We start from the raw sequence: 20,926 nt of genomic DNA on the forward strand, positions 1-20,926 counted from the left end.
TATTGTCATTTGTTTAATGTGGATGCAGATACATTTTTATATAAAAAGATACTATATCAATGTATAAAGTCTGTATGGTAGAGAATTGTATTTGCTATAACTATAAATAACGTTTTGTTTTAAATATTCTTAATAGCTATATGGGCATGTAATTAGCCTTTGATGTATTGAAGTCAGCTGTGACAGCAAGACGGCATAGTCACCGAGTCCAATCTTCTTAATCAGTAGCACACTGGTATGTATATAAGGGGTGGGAAGGCCAGGGAATCCAGCCCTCTGATGAAGTATATACAGTATGAAATGCGTTAGGGGGGATTCCCTGATGTCACCGGCAGGATTGTCTTCACTCAATGCTATCCGTCTGTGGTCTTGACGCGTGCAGACCAGCGGTGAGAGAGCTGACAGCGTGGTTTTAGGATCCTGGAGGACATGAGCGGGGAGCACCATTGGAGTATTGCCCAGTGTGGTAACTTTACTAAGCCATGTGGTTATCAGGCCAAAGAGTGTGATTTTATGGTACGGGAAAGGACAGTCCTAAGGGACATGCTTTTACTGTATTTGTATGAAATAAATCTTTTAATGCACTATGGAGCGCTGCCTCTTTATTTTTTAAAAGAAATTGTGACCCTTTGGACTTTGGCTTGTGAAGAGTGTCAGCTGCAGTCCACCTGCTACAGTTTGAATCATTGGACGGACTTATGTCCAGTCATTATTGAGTGAAAGGTGGCAGAACTTTTTTCCCACCGAATTGATTGGTGACTCATTAGTAGCTTCAAAACAAAATACAGGGCGCAGAGTGATTATTATATAAAAAAAAATTATATATATATATATATATATATATATATATATATTATCTGTAATTGACACATACTAAACAGAGAATTGTGCAGTATATTAAGGGCACTGCTATTGTAGTTCAAATAGGCATAAAGAACCAAGTTACTACATCAACAGTTATAATTGATGACTGTAATCATACAAATAAAAGTGTTAATAGTATAGTGGTTATATTTGAACGTAATCACTGAGTTGCACTTCACAAAACAGCAAACTTTCTGTATGTGCAAATATATAGGACATGAATCATCTCCTTGTGCTCTCCTTTCAAAAATACCCATTCTAATTGCTTCTGCTTTTAATTCACGTGCTAAAAGTGGTGGACAGATTAATGAGAGTAGACTGCCCGACATAGGATGAAAATAGTAAGAGAGACACACTTCTATTTTAACACTTTGCCCTCAGTATCCCCTGATATATGGAAACATTACGAAGGGTCTGAAAGGTATGCATAATGAAAGAACATGTATGGAAATACAGTACCTCTCACATTAGAGATCTTGTGTGTATGTACATCTTCTGTCAATGAGGGAATCGTGAAGGTAATGGCGTCTATTTAATTGTCTTATACTATAATATTTTTTGATAAAATAATTCTTGGCTAAGCAGTTAGATTAAATAGGATTTTAATACCTACCGGTAAATCCTTTTCTCTTAGTCCGTAGAGGATGCTGGGGTCTCCAAAAGGACCATGGGGTATAGACGGGATCCGCAGGAGACATGGCCACACTATAAGACTTTGAATGGGTGTGAACTGGCTCCTCCCTCTATGCCCCTCCTCCAGACTCCAATTAAAGAACTGTGCTCAGGGAGACGAACATTTTGAGGAAAGAATTTATTGTTTAAACACGGTGAGTGTCATATCAGCTCACACCTCGAACATGCCGCAGAACGTGGCATTCAATAGAACACCAGCCGACGGCATGAAAAATAGACAGCAATATGCTCACCGATAATGTAACACAACCTGTGTGTAAACATGACCATCTATAACATACCGCATGCCATGGCATGAATAACGTCAGCAACCAACTTGACTGAAAGAAACACCACATGAGTGTAACCACAACCAATAGCTGCAGATCCAGTACGCACTGGGATGGGTGCCCATCATCCTCTACCGACTAAGAGAAAAGAATTTACCGGTAGGTATTAAAATCCTATTTTCTCATACGTCCTAGAGGATGCTGGGGTCTCCAAAAGGACCATTGGGTCTATACCAAAGCTCCAGCCCGGGCGGGAGAGTGCGGACGACTCTGCAGCACCGATTGAGCAAACAATGAGGTCCTCATCAGCCAGGGTATCAAACCTGTAGAACTTAGCAAACGTGTTTGACCCCGACCAAGTAGCTGCTCGGCAAAGTTGAACCGCCGAGACTCCTTGGGCCTCCGCCCAAGAAAAGCCCACCTGCCTAGTAGAATGGGTCTTCACCGACTTCGGCAACGGCAATCCAGCCGTAGAATGAGCATGCCGAATCGTATCCCAGAACCAGCGTGCAACCGTCTGCTTAGAAGCAGGGGCCCCAATTTTGTTGGGAGCATACAGGACAAACAGAGCCTCTGTTTACCCAATCTGAGTCGTTCTGGCGACATAAATATTCCAAGCTCTGACTACATCGAGAGACTTCGAAGCAGCCAAGGCTGCAGTAGGCACAGGCACCACAATAGGCTGGTTCCTGTGAAACGCAGAACCACTTTTGGCAGAAATTGTTGCCGAATTCTCAATTCCGCTCTATTCACCTGGAAGATCAAATAGGGGCTCTTGTGAGACAAAGCCGCTAATTCCGACCCCCGCCTTGCAGACGTCAGGGTCAATAGCATGACCACTTTCCAAGGGAGAAATTTTAACTCAACCTTTCGTAAAGGTTCCAACGAGTGTGACATAAGAAACTGCAACACCTTGTTAAGGACCCATGGTGCCACTGGGAGCTCAAATGGAGGTTGGATGTGCAGCACTCCTTCCACGAAAGTCTGAACTTCTTGAGGGTGGCCAATTCCTTTTGAAAGAAAATTGATAAGGCCGAAATCTGCACTTTAATGGAGCCTAACTTTATTCCTGCATCTACACCTGCTTGCAAAACATGGAGAAAACGACCCAGCTAAAATTCTTCCGTAGGAGCCTTCTTGGATTCACACCAAGACACATACTACCTTAATGCTTCGCCGTTACTCCTTTCCTAGCCTGAAGCAATGTGGGAATGACTTCACCGGAATATACCCTTTCGGGCTAGGAAATGGGGTTCAACCGCCATGCCGTCAATGCAGCCGTGGCAAGTCTTGATACACACCCGGTCCTTGCTGTAACAGGTCCTCTCGTAGAGGAAGAGGCCAGGGATCTTCTATGAGTAAGTCTTGAAGATCTGGATACCAAGCCCTCCTTGGCTAGACCGGAACCATGAGCATCGCCTGAACCTATGCTCTTCTTATGTTTATCACCTTCGGAAAGAGTGAAAGTGGAGGGAACACATAGACCGACTGAAAACACCCACGGTGTCACGAAGGCGTCCCCTGCTATTGCTGGAGTGTCCCTTGACCTGGAACAATATCCTTGAAGTTTCTTGTTGAGGCGAGACGCCATCATGTCTAATTGAGGAATTCTCCCAAACACTTGTCACTTCTGTGAAAACTTCTTGAAGAAGACCCCACTCTCCTGGATGGAGATCGTGTCTGCTGAGGAAGTCTATTTCTCCGTTGTCTACACCCGGAACGAAGACCGCTAATAGAGCGTTTACATGCCTTTCCGCCCAGCGGAAAACTTTTTCGGCTCCTGCCATTGACGCTTTGCTCCTCGTTCCGCCCTAGCGGCTTACTTACGCCACCTCTGTTAAGTCGTCCGACAGAATTAAGACTGGCAGAACGCGAAGAAGATGTTCCGTTGTAAATAGCTCTTAATTCCAGAATGCTTATTGCAGACAAGCTTGCCGGCTTGACCTTTTCCCCTGGAAAGAGCTCCCCAGTCTCGGAGACTTGTATCCATGGACACCAGGATCTAAACCTGGATCCCGAACCTCCGTCCCTCTAGGAGGTGAGAACTGTGAAGCCACCACAGGAGAGATATCCTGGTCCTGCAAAATAGGATTATTTTCCGATGAATGTGTCCGGCATTTGACCTGCTCACCGAATGGCCTCGTAGGCCGCATCCATATTCTTCATCAACGGAACGTATTGATGGGTTTACACTGTTGCAACTCTGATCCGACTCTGGATCCTCAAATCTCTTTCCACAGGAAAAAGCAAACTCTCAACAGGTCAGTATCTTATCTTATTCCTAACTCCTACATCTGCGTCGTTGGGATCAACAGCGATTCCATGTGTTGAAGAACTGTCAGAGAGAAACAATGATTTGTACCTCTTGTTTCTGACCTCGCCGTAGTCAGGAGAGCATCCCATTACAGAACAATAATAGCTCTTACTATTGAAGGAAAACCATCATACTGCCATCACTCCGGTGAAATGACAATGACAATCCTGAATAGCAAACCCAGGCAAGCTTAGTGCGTATGAAAACGCATTTAAACCCTCTTTCTTCTTTTACAGTCTGGAGATCCCTGCCCTGAGAGATTCCAACTTGTAGTTCAATTTCTTAAGAAGAAATCTTTTTGGGATTGTTCTGACCGAGTTGTCCGGTCTCAGAAGCAGAGGAGTATCGGTAAGATCTATTTTAAAAATCAGTGAGGGGAATCATCTGGAAAACTCGAGTATGTCCCCCTTTGGACTTAATTCTTAACTCACTGTGTCAAGTCCATTCCAGGACTGACTGAGGAGTATTAGACGAGTTCCCACCGGTGTGGGCTCCAACAAGATAGACCCAGCGACCTGCGGTGGATGTGGTAGAAACAGAGGCCCTCATTCCGAGTTGTTCGCTCGGTAATTTTCTTCGCATCGCAGCGATTTTCCGCTAATTTCGCATGCGCAATGTTCGCACTGCGACTGCGGCAAGTAAATTTGCTAAGAAGTTTGATATTTTACTCACGGCATTACGAGGTTTTTTGTTCGTTCTGGTGATCGGAGTGTGATTGACAGGAAGTGGGTGTTTCTGGGCGGAAACGGACCGTTTTATGGGAGTGTGTGAAATAACGCTGCCGTTTCTGGGAAAAACGCGGGAGTGGCTGAAGAAACGGGGGAGCGTCTGGGCGAACGCTGGGTGTGTTTGTGACGTCAAACCAGGAACGACAAGCACTGAACTGATCACACTGGAAGAGTAAGTCTCGAGCTACTCAGAAACTGCACAGAGAAGTCTTTTCGCAATATTGCGAATCTTTCGTTCGCAATTCTGCTAAGCTAAGATTCACTCCCAGTAGGCGGCGGCTTAGCGTGTGCAATGCTGCTAAAAGCAGCTTGCGAGCGAACAACTCGGAATGAGGGCCAGAGGACGATATGTACTTCTGAGAACTTGAAAAGGCCGCAGACCTCTTACCTTTTCACCTTCCTCTACCTGCAAAGAAGGGGAAAACAAAACGGTATCCAACCGGTCAAAATGACTGCATCCCACAAAAAATGCGTCACCAACCGTTGTGAGGGAACATAGCTCAGGACGCTAGACTTTCCAGTGGTATCTGCCGAGATCAACTTAACAAAGCCATTCCCAAACCAGGTTACACCTTCATAGGGAAGATACTCCAGTATTTCTCGGAGTCAGTGCATACCTCTTGTAGTCGCACGGCAGCATGCTGCAATGTTCTAGATAAGACCCAACTGAAGGAATATTCCATCTCTTCCCAGGGTAATTATATCGGATAACAAGGTAACCGACTATTTCTGAATACAAACACTCCCCCATGGGTATGTAATGCAAATATCATCAAAACATATAATTAAAATACCACTTAGCTTCCTTTGTGACAGGGCCCCGTGCAGACCAGGGGTTGACGTTCACTTTATTATATCCATGGCGGGAAAATAATAAATACTCGTACTCCTCGAGAAGATTTAAGACCATCTCGTCACGGCTGACCTAGCGCTTTATCAACAGAGCGACCAGCACATAAATAGGAATAACTTTACTTCAGCATTCATTAGAAATCGTAATATGAATATACATATTTAAATACACATATACACACATATTCTATATATACATCATACGTATATGTATTTTGTCAGGAACAGCAGGGTCCCTAGTGACATTAATGTGTTCTGAATGTGTATGAACATGTACTGAATGCCATTGTTGTGGATCTAACCAGGAAACATTATGGTCGACATAAAACATAGTATTCGTCGACAACAGGGAGTAGCAACCGGGCAAAATAACATTCTTGCGACCCCGAGGGGTCTAAGGGAAATATATATATATACATAATGTTAATATCACCCCCCCACGAATACTACCACATCTGTGCTAAAGCTACAGCTCAATGTATCCGCACCATACATATATATATATATATATATATGGCAAGAAATTGAAGAAGCAGGGAGCGCCAATAGTGCATTAAACGAGTACAATGATTTTTATTTTTTTTAAAAATCCAAATCGGTCACAAGTAAAAAAACCCGTACCATAAAAGGCGGTCAAACCACCGCTTGTATAACCAGCTTAATATTTTACCCCACTGTGCAAAGCAGTGATCTCGATTTCAAATCCACAACGTCAGACCACGCCCATACGCGTTTCGTCATTCGACTTCGTCAGTAGGCTTGGTCTGAAGTCACAAAACAAAAATTTTTGGGTTTGAATAAACACATCACTATTCACTTTAACCCATATAACTTACATTCAAATGCTTTTAAACATAACGTGGAATATAACAAATCGCTCTAGTGCACAGAAACTTAAATGATCATAAAATATTATATATCTATATAACCTACAATAATTTTGACAGAAAGATTCATCATGGCATCAAAATATATGAATATATGAATACATGAATACATGGCAATAGAATTTATAGAACTAATTTGAACTTAATTAGATTCAAGTATATGAATGAGCAATATCAGTGTTAACAAACAAAATTGCTCAATTTACTGTTAACCATCCATGATATATTGAATAGTTACAAATTATACATATAACATGAAACAAAGTCATATATATTTCTCATCCGTCCCATAAACACCTTTTTCTAGGAATGATAATGCCCTCATTAGTCAAATCTGTCACCATCACTTTAACAGCCAGTACTGAGTGTCTCTCCCAACACTCCATTTATCATTAGACTCGTGGCAATATCTAATCCATTACATGACTCACGTAATTGTAATATGAAATAGCGCCCGTCCTTGACTTATATGGTCATACTATACACATATATGTGAATCAATAAAATTATTAAAAACCACCTCTTACTGCGGGAGAATTGATGGGTATATAAACCAGTCAATGTAATAAAAAACCGGGACTTGTTTGAGCACTAAATTCATCAGGATAATAAAGACCGACTATAATGAATTTTATATCAATCATAATAATAGAACAGACAACATAGTGCAAAGTATTAAGCCATATAATTAAATATACTTAAATATACAAGTACTTCCACGGACGCATCTAGATTGCATCCGTATCACTGATTCCTCGTTCTAAGACTAATAGTACCTTTGTCAGTCACGGCACTCGCAATCGCTTCAGCGGCCGCTGATGGATGTATCTCCCTTCGCTCCCTTCAGCGTCTAACAGACATACCATTACTCCCAATCCTTATACCATTCAAACCCTCACGTGATTACCGTCACTGCAAGGTAGAACAACGCCCTTACCTCACATATATGGATATTAAAAACAGGTGTGTATAGGCAAAAGAAACAGATATATTAACCCGTTAATATCTAACAAGGACCAGCTCATTACTCTTAAAAGATGAAACATTTAACAGCAACTATTTTATACCACATATGCTAAATATAATGATAAAAAATGTGATAGAGAATATAAAAGCATAAAAATCAAACGGACTGAAATTCGGCCCTGTTGGTAGCAAATATAGACCAATAATCCAAAGACCTATATTAGATATTCTATTTTAAAAATGGGGTCAATTCATATCCTTCATTTAACCCATTGGGGTAGAGAGTATTCAATGTAATTATCCAAAATGTTTCCCTCTTATTGAGGGTATTTTCTCTATCTCCCCCGCGTTTATCATGAGCTATATGTTCCAAGCCTATAAACTTTAAAGAGGCAGGATCGCTATCATGATATTGTTTAAAATGACGGGGCACACTGTGATTATCCACATTATTTTTAATGTTTCTTAAGTGTTCTAAAATGCGGAGTTTTAATACTCTCTTGGTCTTACCAATATATCTTTTCCCACATCCGCACTCAAGTAAATACACAATAAACGTGGAATTGCAATTAATAAAACTATTGATTCTAAACTGTTTGTCTGTGTTTTTGTTACTAAAAGTTTTAGTCCCTTTTAAACCATGCTGACATACCTTACATTTTCCACACACATGAAATCCATTTATTTTAGGCAATGAGAAACCATTGGAGGTAATATTTTCCCTTCTCTCTAAGATGGGCAATAAGCTCGGAGCTAAATGGGTTTTTAAGGTTTTTGCTCGTCTGAATACCATATCAGGTCTTGTTGGTAAGTGTTCAGATAATACAGGATCCATTTGCAAAATATGCCAATTACGCTTAAGACTGCACTGTATTTCATGATTGGAAGAATTGAATTGAGTCACGAATGGACAAAAAAGTGTTTCAGTTCCAGCCCGGTGACTAGTTTCTTGTTTCTTATATTTAATTAGTTCCTTTCTATCCAAAGAACGTGCTTTGTTAATGGCTAATTCAATTAAAGTGGCAGGATAGCCCTTCTCTAAAAAGCGCCTTTTATATTCTAGTGTTTGTTCTTCAAATTTAATTGGAGATGTACAATTCCTTCTTAAACGTACTAATTGTGAAAAAGGCAAATTGCTTTTCCATTTTTTCAAATGACAGCTATTATAATCTAGATAGTTATTGCTGTCTACCTCTTTAAAAAATGTTGAGATCTCTATTACTTTATTTAATGCATAATCACTAGTATTCAGGACTAGATCTAAGAACTCAATCTGTTCTGTCTGAAAATTAGATGTAAACTGTAAATTGAATTCATTTGAATTAAGATACTGTAAAAATTCATTGAATTCAGTTTCTGTACCACGCCAGACAACAAGCACGTCATCTATATAACGTTTAAACAGCATGATCTTATCAGAGTAAGGATTATTAGCTAATATAGTGCCCTTTTCCCATTCGCCCATATATAAATTGGCGACACTCGGGGCACAAATCGTCCCCATGGCTACCCCGCATACCTGTTCAAAAAATTCCCCCAAAAAGGTGAAATAGTTATGTTTAAAAATAAAGCGAACACAGTCCAATAGAAACTGAACCTTCTGTATAGTCATCTCAGTGTCTCTTCTTAACACAGATTCCAAATGAACTAAACCTTTCTCATGTGGAATCGAGGTATATAATGAGGTGACATCGATAGTAGCCCACTTATATTCATCACACCACACAAAATTTTCCAATAACTGCAATATATGTGTTGAGTCCTTTACATAGGTTTCCAACTCAGAAACATAATTTTTAAGGAAAATATCTACATATTCAGAAACACGAGAAGTGAGGGAGTCAATCCCTGATACTATTGGGCGACCTGGGGGTTTGGATTGATTCTTATGAATCTTGGGCAAATAATATATTGTGGCAATCCTAGGATGTTCATTCCATAAGTAGCCAAATTCCTCATCACTAAGGACTCCCGTGTTACACCCTCTATTGAGTAATTCCAATAAAGATGTTAAATAATCTTTAGTCGGGTCCTTTTTAAGCTTAGAATAAGAAACGGGATCTGAAAGTAATCTATACATTTCAGTCTCATAATCAGCTCTATTTAAAAGAACCACCCCTCCCCCCTTATCAGCTTGTTTGATAACTAAAGCCGTATTTCCTTTTAATTTTTCTAATGATAATTGTTCCCGTCTAGTTAAATTTGGATTATAATTCCGCTCATCTCTAATTTTATCAAAATCTTTTTTTACCAACTGAGCAAACAGATCCAAATGTGTGCCCCGTGACTCAACAGGATAAAAAGTGGATCTTTTTTTCAACCCGGAAGCATTAACAGTTTTTTGACTTTCATAATTATTTATAGGGGCTGTTGACTTATTACCTTGTCTAATAAAGTGTCTTTTTAATGTCATCTTACGTATATAAAGATTGAGATCCATATATAAATTAAATTTATTCACCCCTGCCGATGGTGCAAAAGATAACCCTTTTTGTAGGACATCCACATCTGTTTCATTAAGCTCCACCTCCGAAAAGTTGAAAATACCCATTTTCTTTTTTACTAATGGGACTGCATTAGTGCTTTTTTGTGAGGTGCCCTGTATTGTAGGTTATATAGATATATAATATTTTATGATCATTTAAGTATCTGTGCACTAGAGCGATTTGTTATATTCCACGTTATGTTTAAAAGCATTTGAATGTAAGTTATATGGGTTAAAGTGAATAGTGATGTGTTTATTCAAACCCAAAAATTTGAATAATAAATAATAAATAATTATGAAAGTCAAAAAACTGTTAATGCTTCCGGGTTGAAAAAAAGATCCACTTTTTATCCTGTTGAGTCACGGGGCACACATTTGGATCTGTTTGCTCAGTTGGTAAAAAAAGATTTTGATAAAATTAGAGATGAGCGGAATTATAATCCAAATTTAACTAGACGGGAACAATTATCATTAGAAAAATTAAAAGGAAATACGGCTTTAGTTATCAAACAAGCTGATAAGGGGGGAGGGGTGGTTCTTTTAAATAGAGCTGATTATGAGACTGAAATGTATAGATTACTTTCAGATCCCGTTTCTTATTCTAAGCTTAAAAAGGACCCGACTAAAGATTATTTAACATCTTTATTGGAATTACTCAATAGAGGGTGTAACACGGGAGTCCTTAGTGATGAGGAATTTGGCTACTTATGGAATGAACATCCTAGGATTGCCACAATATATTATTTGCCCAAGATTCATAAGAATCAATCCAAACCCCCAGGTCGCCCAATAGTATCAGGGATTGACTCCCTCACTTCTCGTGTTTCTGAATATGTAGATATTTTCCTTAAAAATTATGTTTCTGAGTTGGAAACCTATGTAAAGGACTCAACACATATATTGCAGTTATTGGAAAATTTTGTGTGGTGTGATGAATATAAGTGGGCTACTATCGATGTCACCTCATTATATACCTCGATTCCACATGAGAAAGGTTTAGTTCATTTGGAATCTGTGTTAAGAAGAGACACTGAGATGACTATACAGAAGGTTCAGTTTCTATTGGACTGTGTTCGCTTTATTTTTAAACATAACTATTTCACCTTTTTGGGGGAATTTTTTGAACAGGTATGCGGGGTAGCCATGGGGACGATTTGTGCCCCGAGTGTCGCCAATTTATATATGGGCGAATGGGAAAAGGGCACTATATTAGCTAATAATCCTTACTCTGATAAGATCATGCTGTTTAAACGTTATATAGATGACGTGCTTGTTGTCTGGCGTGGTACAGAAACTGAATTCAATGAATTTTTACAGTATCTTAATTCAAATGAATTCAATTTACAGTTTACATCTAATTTTCAGACAGAACAGATTGAGTTCTTAGATCTAGTCCTGAATACTAGTGATTATGCATTAAATAAAGTAATAGAGATCTCAACATTTTTTAAAGAGGTAGACAGCAATAACTATCTAGATTATAATAGCTGTCATTTGAAAAAATGGAAAAGCAATTTGCCTTTTTCACAATTAGTACGTTTAAGAAGGAATTGTACATCTCCAATTAAATTTGAAGAACAAACACTAGAATATAAAAGGCGCTTTTTAGAGAAGGGCTATCCTGCCACTTTAATTGAATTAGCCATTAACAAAGCACGTTCTTTGGATAGAAAGGAACTAATTAAATATAAGAAACAAGAAACTAGTCACCGGGCTGGAACTGAAACACTTTTTTGTCCATTCGTGACTCAATTCAATTCTTCCAATCATGAAATACAGTGCAGTCTTAAGCGTAATTGGCATATTTTGCAAATGGATCCTGTATTATCTGAACACTTACCAACAAGACCTGATATGGTATTCAGACGAGCAAAAACCTTAAAAACCCATTTAGCTCCGAGCTTATTGCCCATCTTAGAGAGAAGGGAAAATATTACCTCCAATGGTTTCTCATTGCCTAAAATAAATGGATTTCATGTGTGTGGAAAATGTAAGGTATGTCAGCATGGTTTAAAAGGGACTAAAACTTTTAGTAACAAAAACACAGACAAACAGTTTAGAATCAATAGTTTTATTAATTGCAATTCCACGTTTATTGTGTATTTACTTGAGTGCGGATGTGGGAAAAGATATATTGGTAAGACCAAGAGAGTATTAAAACTCCGCATTTTAGAACACTTAAGAAACATTAAAAATAATGTGGATAATCACAGTGTGCCCCGTCATTTTAAACAATATCATGATAGCGATCCTGCCTCTTTAAAGTTTATAGGCTTGGAACATATAGCTCATGATAAACGCGGGGGAGATAGAGAAAATACCCTCAATAAGAGGGAAACATTTTGGATAATTACATTGAATACTCTCTACCCCAATGGGTTAAATGAAGGATATGAATTGACCCCATTTTTAAAATAGAATATCTAATATAGGTCTTTGGATTATTGGTCTATATTTGCTACCAACAGGGCCGAATTTCAGTCCGTTTGATTTTTATGCTTTTATATTCTCTATCACATTTTTTATCATTATATTTAGCATATGTGGTATAAAATAGTTGCTGTTAAATGTTTCATCTTTTAAGAGTAATGAGCTGGTCCTTGTTAGATATTAACGGGTTAATATATCTGTTTCTTTTGCCTATACACACCTGTTTTTAATATCCATATATGTGAGGTAAGGGCGTTGTTCTACCTTGCAGTGACGGTAATCACGTGAGGGTTTGAATGGTATAAGGATTGGGAGTAATGGTATGTCTGTTAGACGCTGAAGGGAGCGAAGGGAGATACATCCATCAGCGGCCGCTGAAGCGATTGCGAGTGCCGTGACTGACAAAGGTACTATTAGTCTTAGAACGAGGAATCAGTGATACGGATGCAATCTAGATGCGTCCGTGGAAGTACTTGTATATTTAAGTATATTTAATTATATGGCTTAATACTTTGCACTATGTTGTCTGTTCTATTATTATGATTGATATAAAATTCATTATAGTCGGTCTTTATTATCCTGATGAATTTAGTGCTCAAACAAGTCCCGGTTTTTTATTACATTGACTGGTTTATATACCCATCAATTCTCCCGCAGTAAGAGGTGGTTTTTAATAATTTTATTGATTCACATATATGTGTATAGTATGACCATATAAGTCAAGGACGGGCGCTATTTCATATTACAATTACGTGAGTCATGTAATGGATTAGATATTGCCACGAGTCTAATGATAAATGGAGTGTTGGGAGAGACACTCAGTACTGGCTGTTAAAGTGATGGTGACAGATTTGACTAATGAGGGCATTATCATTCCTAGAAAAAGGTGTTTATGGGACGGATGAGAAATATATATGACTTTGTTTCATGTTATATGTATAATTTGTAACTATTCAATATATCATGGATGGTTAACAGTAAATTGAGCAATTTTGTTTGTTAACACTGATATTGCTCATTCATATACTTGAATCTAATTAAGTTCAAATTAGTTCTATAAATTCTATTGCCATGTATTCATGTATTCATATATTCATATATTTTGATGCCATGATGAATCTTTCTGTCAAAATTATTGTAGGTTATATAGATATATAATATTTTATGATCATTTAAGTATCTGTGCACTAGAGCGATTTGTTATATTCCACGTTATGTTTAAAAGCATTTGAATGTAAGTTATATGGGTTAAAGTGAATAGTGATGTGTTTATTCAAACCCAAAAATTTTTGTTTTGTGACTTCAGACCAAGCCTACTGACGAAGTCGAATGACGAAACGCGTATGGGCGTGGTCTGACGTTGTGGATTTGAAATCGAGATCACTGCTTTGCACAGTGGGGTAAAATATTAAGCTGGTTATACAAGCGGTGGTTTGACCGCCTTTTATGGTACGGGTTTTTTTACTTGTGACCGATTTGGATTTTTAAAAAAAATAAAAATCATTGTACTCGTTTAATGCACTATTGGCGCTCCCTGCTTCTTCAATTTCTTGCCAGGACTTCCACCCGTTCGGGATCGGGTATTATTGGGGAGGCGACAGCTGGAAGTTCCAGAAGTGCATACTGACAAATTTCCTTTCCAAACGATATTGGCTGTCAGCGAGTTCGAAGATCACTTCTTCTTGTTCAATCTTGAGGACATTTGACCTCTATGGGACTTTATATATATATATATACATTATAACATCTGAAAGAAGGTTTATTACCTTTTTTGTTTGCGCTCATACTATTTGTTTGATATATATATATATATATATATATATATACAGGTATAAGTTTTTTTTTTTACATTATCATGTTAATTTACACCCAGTAATACAGTTGGTGCCAACAGGGTCAGCCACATATGACTCTGTCTTCCCATATAGTGCTTACTTTAGTAAAGCTTACAACTTCATCTACTGAATCAAATACCCTCAGGAGTCGGCAACGCCGACAGAGGGATCCCATAGCTGTTTGTGGCAGGGCACTCACACATGTCGACACACGTGTCCTAAATCGCTATAATGGGTAGATTCCTGACAGGAAAAACACAGAAACTTTTTAACAACTCATTTATACATATATAGTGCATTTTATATGAGCCCATAGTGCCCCAAGCAACTGTGCCCCCCTCCGTTTTACACTGTTAGATTTTTCACAGTGTTTTGGCAGGCCAGCGTCTGTGTGAGGAGAAAATGGCGCTGTATAGAGTTGTGAGGGCTAAGCCACGCCCCCTGCTCGGCGTGCTTCAGCCCGCTATTTTTCACAGTTTTTTACTGGCGGGGGTCTGTATACAGTGCCTATGCACTGTATACTACTTTGCCAGGATATTATATGAGGTAAAATTGCTGCCCAGGGCGCCCCCCCCTGCGCCCTGCACCCGTGTAGTGCCGCTTGTGTGTGGGAGCAATGGCACGCAGCGCGACCGCTGCGTGGTACCTCAGAGACTCTGAAGTCTTCTCCCGTCACTGAAGTCTTCTGTTCTTCTAATACTCACCCAGCTTCTTTCTTCTGGCTCTGTCAGGGGTGTGACGGCGCCGCTCCGGGAACGAGCAGCTAGGCGAACCAAGTGATCAGACCTTCTGGAGCTAATGGTGTCCAGTAGCCTAAGAAGCAGAGCCCTTGAACTCAGAAGAAGTAGGTCTGACTTCTCTCCCCTCACTCCCACGAAGCAGAGAGCCTGTAGCCAGCAGGTCTCCCTGAAAATAATAAACCTAACATAAAGTCTTTTCAGAGAAACTCAGGAGAGCTCCCCTAGTGTGTGTCCAGTCTCTCTGGGCACACAGTCTAACTGGAGTCTGGAGGAGGGGCATAGAGGGAGGAGTCAGTTCACACCCTTTCAAAGTCTTATAGTGTGCCCATGTCTCCTGCGGATCCCGTCTATACCCCATGGTCCTTTTGGAGACCCCAGCATCCGCTAGGATGTATGAGAAATATATTTAAATGTATCTAATAGGAATTGTTTTAAAAAAATGTATATACTACACCACCAAGAAGTTCTTTTTGATTCACCTCTGAATCATCCTCCCTGTGTACGTAGTTATTCACCTCCATGTCGCATCACCAAATCTTGTGATTTGCCTGGCAATTCCTGCTACTTGTATTCCTAGCTATAGTTGATCCATCTCTTATATTAAGACACTTCTCATATTTGCAGTTGCCTTATCAGTATGTTAGCAGATTAGTTATTACATAAGGTTTTGGAATATTCATTGTAATTTGTTTGTTTAGCAGCTTTAATGCCAGTTCAGCACTTCACAACGAGCTGTTAGCTGCACAGGCACTGAGAGGTCAGCTGGAAGATACTCTGATGAGGACAATGGAGCAACTAGTCACACTACAATCAGAAAGCAAGGCTTCAACCTATTTTGGAGGTGGGGAAAAAGGGTGTTTGAATCTTCCTCACAAGCATGCCTTCTAATTAGAACTGGTTGGTTTTCAAACACTGGGGGTCATTCCGAGTTGATCGCTAGCTAAAAATGTTCGCTGCGCAGTGATGAGGCAAAAAAACGGCACTTCTATGCATGCGGCGCAATGATCACGCGCGACGTACTTTCACAACGGCCGATGTGTTTTTACACAAGGTCTAGCGAAGCTTTTCAGTCACACTGCTGGCTGCAGAGTGATTGACAGGAAGAGGGCGTTTCTGGGTGTCAACTGACCGTTTTCAGGGAGTGTTCGAAAAAACGCAGGCATGCCAGGAAAAAGGCAGGTGTGGCTGGGAGAACGCAGGGCGTATTTGTGACATCAAAACAGGATCTGAACAGTCTGAAGTTATCGCAAGCTAGGAGTAGGTCTGGAGCTACTCTAAACCTGCACAATTTTTTTTTGTAGTCGCTCTGCGATCCTTTCGTTCGCACTTCTGCTAAGCTAAGATACACTCCCAGAAGGCGGCGGCTTAGCGTTTGCACGGCTGCTAAAAACAGCTAGCGAGTGAACAACTCGGAATGACCCCCACTGTGTAATGCATTGGAGAGAATAATGGTGTTTAACATTACTAAAGCACTTTCACTAATGAAAACCGTCTGTTTTTTTAATTAAGAAGTTACTAATTGACTGACCAATGAAACATTAGATACTGTAATGCCAGTCATCGTTTCTTAATCGTCCCTTCAGTTTTAATATTTTTGTATGTTTTAGACACCTCATATTTTTGCGCCATAATTTGTATGTTAGACTAAATAAAGTTATTTTGTCTTCCTATAGTTTGTCTTTTTGTCCTGTTTTTGTGCTGAAATGCATGATTGTGTGTGTGCTTTAATATAGTTTACGGTAAGTAATAGTTACACAACAATAACTTGTACTGTGACACATTGCAGTTAAACCATAAATATACTTTCTGGTTTACAGTTTCTGGGTGTTTTTTTTTTTTTTTTTTTTGGGGGGGGGGGGGGTGTTAAGCATTCATTTTCCCTATGTTTTGTGTGTGTTTGTGTATGTGTGTTGGGTTGTTGGATCCCAGGAGGTTGAAGAAGATGTCAGAGCATGGAATACTAGGGTAGAGGGGGGAGGGGGGGGGGGGGGGAGAAGAACTGAGAGAGATTCTCAGAACACAAAATCGCAGGGAATGGCAGAACAGAAAAGAGAGAGGATGTTAGAGCATTGGATCCTAGGAAAGAGGGGAGGGTGAAAGAACAGAGATAGGGTATCAGAGCATGGGATCCCAGTGGAGAGAGGTGTCAGAGGTCAGTATCCCAGGGAAGAGGGGAGAGTGGGGTGTCAGACCATGGGATCCCTAAGGAGAGAGGAGGGTGACAGAAGAGAAAATATTTATCCCCCACTGGGAAAGACACGTATAAAAATAAAAAAAATAATAAAGGAAACTACTAGGAATTACTAATAAATCAAGAGCTCTACAGAACAGAGAGTGGGCGTCAGAGCATTGGTTCCCAGGAGAGAGGGGAAGATGTCAGAGCATCGGATAATAGGTGTCAGGGACTGTGATTTGTCTGGAGTCAGTAGTAGAAACTTTAAGGTTTAAATACATCTCTCCACATAGATAATAATAATAATAATGTTTATTAAGGCAAAGTTCAGCAAATAATATAGGCATGGGGAACAGTCTCTAAAATATCAGCTTTGGGGTAAATTTACTAAGATGGGAGTTCTATTTAAGATGGGATGTTGCCCATAGCAACCAATCACATTCCAGGTATTATCTTCTAGAAGGTGCTAAATGAATAAGTAGAATCTGATTGGTTGCTATGGGCAGTATCCCATCTTAAATAGAACTCCCATCTTAGTAAATTTACCCCTCAGGTCGGAGAATATGATCAATCTTTAGGCCACTGCAGGGAATGCCAAGTAGTACATAAGTCTCTGTGATGAGGTACACTCAGGAAATTGGAGACTCGATAGCTGAATACAGCATACACTTGGAATGCACAGGTGAGTCCAGATCTCCTGCACATGACTCCAGAATCCTATCAGCAGCCAGGGTACCATATATAAACTGCTTCCTGTTGGCTACTCATTGCCAGTTCAACTCCTGCAGTTTACACGCCTAATTCCTGTATGCAGTTCCAGAGTTTGGCTCCACAGTCCAGTGTATTCCATCAGCTGCTGTGTGTTCTCCAAGTGCTAGCTTGCTGCAAGTTTTATACAATTGTTCCAGTGCATTGTTGCTTCCAAGTCTAGCTGACCTGCCTCAATCGGGACTCCACTAAAGGTATTAAGTCTGACTGAGCCCTGCTACTCCTATTGTGCTTCAATTGTGTTTCCAGCTCTGCTATTTATTAATACTATTGAGGACTTTATTAAGTAAAGTGTTCATAATGCATTCAACTAAATTTGGAGAGAAGCAGAAACCTCCCTGATGGTGGTTAAGTACCTGCCTGTAATTCTCAGCATTGAAGACGCCATTAATATATATACAGTACTGTGCAAAAGTTTTAGGACTTTTTTTGTGGAAAAAATACTGCAAAGTAAGAGTGCTTTAAAAATAGTTATTACTGCATTTACATAATGCAAAGTGAGTAAACAGTCAATCAAAGAACTCGGCAGGGAGAACTAACCACAGATCTTCTGTGGTTGTAGGCTTTCTCAAATCCTTCTGTCTCTGTCACGACTAGCGAGGTTTGAGGATCCGGCAGCTGAGACTTGCCCAAGGAGGTAGTTGGCTGTGGATGAACGAGACGAGGGGGTTGGATATAGTTTCTTCTCATGGGACAAGGGGCAATGAAGAACGTAGGTGGAGCTAAGAGTCAGTGGATTGTAGTTCTTATGGACAGGGCTGAGGTAGAGAACTGTGGCTGGTGAAGGATGACTTAAAGACGTAGTTGTAGACAAAGAACTACGGGTTGTGGCTTGAAAGACGAGGTTGTGAATAATGAACTGTGAATAGTGGTTAGAGACGTGGCTGGAGACAAAGGACTGTGGACTGTGGCTTGAAAGACGAGGCTGTAGACCCGGGACCGACCATGCCCAAAGAGTCTTACTGAACCGGGTTTTCCAGGAGCGCTTCCACAGGCAGCAGCAGGCTAGGAACGGCAGGGCTGCAGCAGCAACAGAGAACCAGCCAAGCAGGGCAGGAGTAACCAGAATATGGCAAGAATCCTGGGAGCACAGGCTAAAGCACCTACAACAGGGTTGTAACTTGAAGCACTGGCGTCCCTGTCTTACACCAGCCCCCTTTTATAGGGAGAACTTCCCCTGGATTGGCTGGAAGAAACAGGAAACAAGAACTATGCCTCAAACTTGGTCTCCAACATGGCGGCGCCCAGTAATGCAGACCTTTCTGCATAGCCACACAGCTCACTGCCCCTGGTCTACTAGCAACGGCTCAGCAAGAGTGACCCGCTGCAGCGGCGTCCCGCCGATACGAGCGGACCCCCTCACTGCCGCTACTGCTGCCCTCGGACCCGGCGCAGCAGCCTACCTCCGCCGCTGCTCGCACGCCGCCTGAGAAGCCAGCCCAATGGCCCCAGCGTACCGGTAAGACTCTGGATGCTGACAGTACCCCCCCCCCCCCCCATTGCGAGTGGACTCTGGACACCTATATGGTTTAGTTGGAGGCTTGGCATGAAATGTCCGAAGAAGTCTTGGAGCATGGACGTCTTCTGCTTCTACCCAAGACCTTTCCTCTGGTCCATATCCCTACCAATCAACAAGGTACTGGAGGCGACCATATCGTCTGCGGGAGTCGAGGATCTTGTGAATCTCAAATTCGTCTCCTTGTGCTGATTGGATCTTGGGTGATTTAGGCAGAGCAGCTCTGAATCAATTAAGTACCAACGGTTTTAAGAGAGAAATATGAAAAGCATTAGGGATTCTCAAATGCAGAGATAACTTAACTTTGTAGGCCACAGGATTTGAAACTTTTTCGATTGGGTAGGGCCCAATAAATCTGGAAGCAAACTTTTTAGTAGGAACCTTCAATCTTAGGTTACGTGTGGAAACCCAAACCCGATCTCCCACTTTAAGACTTGGTACAGCTTTTCCCTTCAGATCTGCGTAGGTCTTATACTTCTTGGATGTCTTGAGCAAGGCCTTGTGAATTTGTCTCCAGGTTTTAGTAAATTGTCAAAGTGCTGATTCTGTGGCAGAGCCCTCGAGCGTAGGCAGAAGTTGGAAGTCAGGAACTTTCGGATGAAAACCATAATTAATGAAAAATGGAGAAGATTTTGTGGCAGAGTGATAGAGATTGTTATGGGCAAATTCTGTGAATGGGAGGAAGTCCAGCCAGTCGTCCTGAGAGGAGGACATGAATAAACGCAGAAATGTCTCCAGGTCCTGGTTCACTCTCTCTGTTTGACCATCCATTTGAAGATGATATCCTGAGGAGAAATTTAATTTCACACCGAGAGCTGAACATAGGGATCTCCAAAACTTGGCCACAAATTGAGGACCTCTATCAGACACGATTTCTTGTGGTAGACCATGGAGTCGGAAGATCTCTGCTATGAATAATGTTGCCAACTGAGATGCTGATGGAAGACCAGCCAGTGGAACGAAGTGTACCATTTTAGAGAACCGGTCAACTATGACCCATACGGTATTCCGTCCGCCAGACGCAGGCAAATCTGTAATAAAGTCCATAGAAATATGCGTCCATGGTCATTGCGGCACAGGCAATGGATGGAGTAACCCGGCTGGAGGACCTTTGGAACTTTTATGCTGGGCACACTTTGGACAGGCAGCCACGAATTCCTGAACGTCAGTCCTGAGATGAGGCCACCAATAGGAGCGCTGAATGAATTTGAGCATTTTATGACCACCCGCATGGCCCATGAAGGAGGAGGAATGAGCCCATGTAAACAGTTTCTTGCGAAAATTTGGTGCAACAAAGATTTTTCCCGGAGGAGGAAGTGTAGAGGTATTAGTTGCTGAAAAAGAGGTGGATTCCAAGATGAATTGTTCCTTAGAACGATCAGAGGGTTCTTCAGAACTTAGGGAAC

At 40.8% G+C, this 20,926-nt stretch overlaps 1 protein-coding gene across 5 annotated transcripts in view; it reads left to right on the top strand.

The window, feature by feature from the left end:
- Positions 1 to 20,926, top strand: part of PDE4DIP (phosphodiesterase 4D interacting protein) — a 1,081,329-nt gene that overhangs the window by 589,000 nt on the left and 471,403 nt on the right. For 4 of the 5 annotated variants that reach the window (XM_063940306.1, XM_063940302.1, XM_063940304.1 and 1 more), the window contains one exon: positions 15,762 to 15,904. In XM_063940306.1, the coding sequence (XP_063796376.1) occupies positions 15,762 to 15,904 (143 nt within the window). The remainder of the gene's footprint in view (positions 1 to 15,761; positions 15,905 to 20,926) is intronic. The other variant, XM_063940303.1, reaches the window with a different exon arrangement.

Source organism: Pseudophryne corroboree, chromosome 9 (assembly GCF_028390025.1).
Source record: "Pseudophryne corroboree isolate aPseCor3 chromosome 9, aPseCor3.hap2, whole genome shotgun sequence".
Taxonomy (NCBI): Eukaryota; Metazoa; Chordata; class Amphibia; order Anura; family Myobatrachidae; genus Pseudophryne; species Pseudophryne corroboree.